Source organism: Rhinopithecus bieti, unplaced genomic scaffold (genome assembly GCF_001698545.2).
Source record: "Rhinopithecus bieti isolate Rb0 unplaced genomic scaffold, ASM169854v2 scaffold_11404, whole genome shotgun sequence".
Taxonomy (NCBI): Eukaryota; Metazoa; Chordata; class Mammalia; order Primates; family Cercopithecidae; genus Rhinopithecus; species Rhinopithecus bieti.
This window is the reverse complement of record NW_016806911.1, coordinates 1271189-1276200: the sequence shown is the minus strand read 5'-3', so window position 1 is coordinate 1276200 and position 5012 is coordinate 1271189. Positions and strand designations below refer to the sequence as shown.

The following is a 5012-nucleotide window of genomic DNA, read 5'->3' as shown; positions in this document are numbered from 1 at the left end:
ACATATGATCTTAAATGTAGAGCCTTCTAATTTCCATGTTTTAGGCCACAGAAAGTTTGAGCTACTTCAGTAAGGATTCCATTTTGACTCAACAGAATTATTACAATATTTAATTACATTCTTCATTATTTAATGCCTTAACAACACATTCATTTCCAACAATACTAGTGCAATTTCCTGACATTAAATGTCAATCTATATAACACACACAATATCAAAATGTGTTTTTAAACACACGTTTTAATTAAATGAACCATCTTTTAAATTTGTTTCTATCATGGTAATGCCTAGGGTTTTTGATGCAATAATCTGTGAAACTTAAGATCTCTGGAAAAGTTTTAGAACCCCGGTTCTCAAGTCCTGGTTCTTTAAGAATGTTTCTTTCTTCTTGGTGATTCTTAAAATAAAATCAGCATTCTACTCCAAAAGTCAAGAGAAAATGAATTAATGCATCTAGATTTTTCTTTTCTTTTATGTTACCAGCCTTTAAGAGGATCACAAAATATAAGGAGAACCCAGAATAAAATATGATGAACTTGTGTTACTAATATTCAAGTATATTGTATAATTGTGGGCCTGCAATAAAAACATCAAGCCTTGTTAGACTTTTATAGAAAATCTTTTATTCTCTTTAATTTTTAAGGGCAATTGCTTATACAGTTTCCTTTTAGGAATTTATTATCTGGGATTACTTCTCTTATTTTCAATGACACACAAAAAAGGCGAAAATGAACTCTTTGAAGAACAGTTCAATAGTCCAAATTGTACTGTTAGAGATTATTTCAAATTCAGTGCTTTGTCTGAAAACATTTTCATTAGCATTTGCAGTTAGGACTATGGAAAAATTGGAGTATACACTATCAAAGAGCAAATTATATTTTCCAACTGTTAACTAGCATTAGAAAGGGCAACATCTTTAAGTACTCATTAAAACTGTCTTTTGAAAGAGTAATCATCTAAAATCCGATACTAAAACATTATATTCCCAGACTTTAACCTCTCTTCACTAGTTTCTCCCAGCAACAAGGCCTTGGTAGTCAGTCTTTGCACATAATGATCAACTTTACCAAGAAAAGAACAATTTACATCCTGTATTATTTATTGACAAGTTTGAAATTTGTGACTATGTGTCTACTCATTAACATGTTCCTGTAAGTGATCTTTAAAATTAAATAATCAGAAACCGGGTCCAAATTTATTCTTATAAAAACAAAAATAATATAACATGGAAGGTATGCCTTTATTTGAGGCTGTTACAGAAAGGGAGAACACCCAGAACTCAAACCTCTCTCCTTTTATTTATGAATATTTGTATCACTCACTTCTGAATAAGTTTAACAAGAATACATATCATTTCTTTTGGGGATGACAGCAATACTGACAAACAGTCCTTGCTATGACTGCCATTTTGTTATTGCTAAATCATCCACAAAATTGTGACCTGATTTTAGTTACCAGGGACAAAGCCAAAGCATGGAATTGAAGTTTCATTCTGATTAAACACAAATAGCCAGTGCATAAAAACCTTTTAAATCAGATCTATAACCCAGTAATTAAAAAACAAAACAAAACAAAAAAAACAAAAAAAAAAAAAGGAAGGAAGAAAAAGTAAGGAAAGGAAAGAGTGAAAGAAAGTAGGAAAGAAGGAAAAAAAAATAAAAGACACCTTAGGAGCCTGATACACAGTAGGCCTCTGACATTCTCTATGCTGGTATAATAACTAAATGGCAAGTAACACGGGTGTAAGATCCCTGTTGCATGCTTTCATTCAAACTAAAAATTTACAACAAAATCAACCCTTGGGAAAATTGCTCTTTGGTTTAAATCTTCATTACCTTCTGGAATTTTGGTAAACTCACTTTATTTTTAAATTAAGCTGGCCCCTCTTCTTTACTCCATTACAAAAGTCAAACACCAAGAACCAGACAGAAATTTCAGAACGAAAAGAGTTTTGTTTGTATGTGTGTTTTAAGTCCAACCCCTGTATACAAAATTGTTAAAAGCAGATGTTTTAACATAGTGCTTTATTCCAACTTATCCTTGAATGAACTTCCTTCAAGTTTCAACCATTAAAAAAAAAAAAAAAAGAAAAAAAAGCAGTCAATTTCCTGGTGGTTGTAATTTAATTAAGTAACCTTTCATACTGAGCAAAACCCAAAAGCAAAAGGGTCATTAATCTTTCTAGTGATTAGAGACACCTCTAGGGCTTCAAACATTTACCTCTCCTTCCCCGCAGTAGAAATGCTTTTAGGAGGATCATGGTTCATACCTCACATTCCCTGGAGCCAGAGATGGTATATGTGCAGGGCCCAGATCCATTAACCGATATATCCATGGTCTCAGAGTTTGTAGGCTTGTAGTCCACATAATACTCCTGTAAAGGGGAATTCATTTGTCTTTCAGACTCTCTGGCCTTTTTCCGCCGCCTCTTCATAAGAGAGTGTTGCTGGAGTTGTTTCATGCTGGCTGGGTAGCGTTTCCAAGACACATAGATCACCAAGAGGATCATGGCCACTGACAGAAAGAGAGCCACACTCCCTGCAATAATTTTGTGAAATGAAACATGCTCATACTCTTGCTCTGTGCCAGGAATCTGAAACCCTGGGGAAGGGCTTGGTGTTTCAAAGGTGGGTTGGGCGACGTCAGGTTTGAAGATGGTAGGTTTAGGGATAATCAGAGGTTTCTGGGGAGTTTGGGGCACCAGGTGTGATCTTTCTGTGTTGACCACCTGGACTTCAGAACAGATATTGTATGTTTCCACTGCATCACTAACCTTTTCACCCTGGATGTGCTTAGGTCCTGCACATATCATGGTGCTTTCCTTATTTCCTTTGAAATTCTTAAGCCAATAAAATAAAGGACAAATGCTCCGACTGCATTCCCACATATTTCCAGACAAGGTGATGGATATTAATGATATCCACGCATTGACAGTTTCCTGTGAGATGTTGGTGAGCTTGTTGGAATCCAAATTCAATTTTTGTAAATTGGGGAGGCATTTAAATGTGCCCGGCTCAATTCCTTGGATGTCATTCCCTGATAAATCCAAGTTGTGTAAGGAACTCCAAGTCCATGTCAAACCTTGGCTAATGGAGCGAATCCTGTTCCATTGTAAGTAAATTGAGCGGAGGTTGAAGAGACGTGGAAAATGAGCAAAGTTGATCTTGGAAAACTGGTTGTGCTCCAAGTGGAGTTCCTTTAACTTCAAGAGGCCAGCAAATGCATTTCGGGACAAGCTGCGAAGACGATTGTAACCCAAATCCAAAAAATCAAGATTCCGACAGTCTTGAAAAACTCTTATGGGTACAGTCTTTAGTGAGTTAGATCTCAAATGCAAAATGATGAGTTTCCGAAGGCCTTTAAACTGTTCAGATTGCAATGTCTGAAGCTTATTGTAGGAGAGGTCCAGATTGCGGAGATTGGGAACTGGGTGAAATGTTTTATTGTGCAGATAAGTAATTTTGTTGGAGCTTAGAATTAATTCTTTCAGTCTACGGATCCCTTGAAATGCATCTTCATCCACTGAGCTAATGTAATTATGGTCAAGATAAAGCCATATAAGCTGGTTAAGGCCGGCAAACTGATTGGATTTGAGCTTCTGAATGCTGTTGAACCTTAATGATAAGCCTTGTGACCCTCCAGAAATGTTCTCTGGGATATCTGCGAAAGCATGAGACTCACAGTACACAATTTTGCCATCACATCTGCAGTTCTTTGGGCAAGCTCTCTGAGCCCCCGTGAGCATAACAAGCAGCAGTGTAGGAAGTAGCACCAGCACCACACTCATGCCTTTCAGCTGCGTAATTAAATGGAAACCTACGATATTAAAAAAAAGACAGATGCACATTGTGAAGCTATTAAAATAAATCACCGCCGGTTTACCAATAACAGGGGCATTTCCTCTACTGTAGGAATGGGACAGTTGATTTAAGGAAAATGCATTAACATTTCGAGCATTATTTTCTTCAGTGTTGCATGTTTGCTGCTTAGGTTTCACTTTTTCTTCCTTGATCTTCAAATCACCACAGTCCCATAGAACTAAGAAAAGCCTTTTTGAGTTTCAGGAGTTCCTATTTATTTCAACATTGAAAAGCACAGAGCCTTTCTCACCACTGAATGCTGACATTTTAATAATAATAATATTTGGCTAGCCACTGTATTGAATGACAGTACCAAAAGGAAGTGTACGATGTACTCTGGTAAGGTCAAAAATGTGACATAGTAAACCTGGTACCTGTACGTCTTTCCTAGTTGAGCAAACAGTCTGTGATTTGGCAAAAGAGCTTCAGTAAGCTGTCAAGGTAACCCAAGTTTGCCCTGCCTGAATCGTGTACTTATTGTATAATAGGATCGCAATGTGTGAGCTCTGGAAAAACAGCATTGAGACTAGTATAGGCAGCCAATGAAGCATTGGATGAAGACAAATAACAGTACGAGGTGCTCTCAAGTTGTTAATAAGCATAGATTATTGCATACTGTGGCTCCCTGCCCAATGATACAGGAGCTAAGACATCTAAATACTCATAACAGAGAACACTCCAAAGTTAAGACTGTCAAAATTCTTATTATTTGCCTAAAAAGCAAAAAATATTGTGTAGTGTTACTTTGTCATTATTTTAAACAGAGTTGCTTTTGCAAATTCGAAGGATAAACAAGGAAAGAAGCAGCCAACTACTATTTTTCTCCACATCACCCTGATCTCTGCTCAATTCTCACTGACTTTTTTCTCCCCAACCTCAATTAACTTCAGAAAGCCTGCAAAGTTATAATCTATTGGCACTTACACTGCATTTCCAAGTCATTGCATGTTAAGGGACTTCTTTCCTCTATCAACAGTAGATTTTTTATTTCTTAATGGAGAGAAAAAAAAGAAACAACTACCATGTGTTGCAGTTTCTTTTTTTTTCCTTAAATTTTTAAAATTTTAACCAAGAGGCAATCAACCAAATCCCTGATCTAAAACCCATCCTTCTTCTCAGTTAAGTTGTTTTTTTTTTTTTTTTTTTTTTTTT

At 36.3% G+C, this 5012-nt stretch overlaps 1 protein-coding gene across 1 annotated transcript in view; it reads right to left on the bottom strand.

Annotated features, from left to right (window-relative positions):
* Positions 1 to 1182: 1182 nt before the first annotated feature.
* Positions 1183 to 5012, bottom strand: part of LRRTM4 (leucine rich repeat transmembrane neuronal 4) — a 5095-nt gene continuing 1265 nt past the window's right edge. Inside the window, exon 2 of the mRNA XM_017878659.1 lies at positions 1183 to 3816. Within this exon, the coding sequence (XP_017734148.1) occupies positions 2264 to 3816 (1553 nt within the window). The 3' untranslated portion in view covers positions 1183 to 2263. The remainder of the gene's footprint in view (positions 3817 to 5012) is intronic.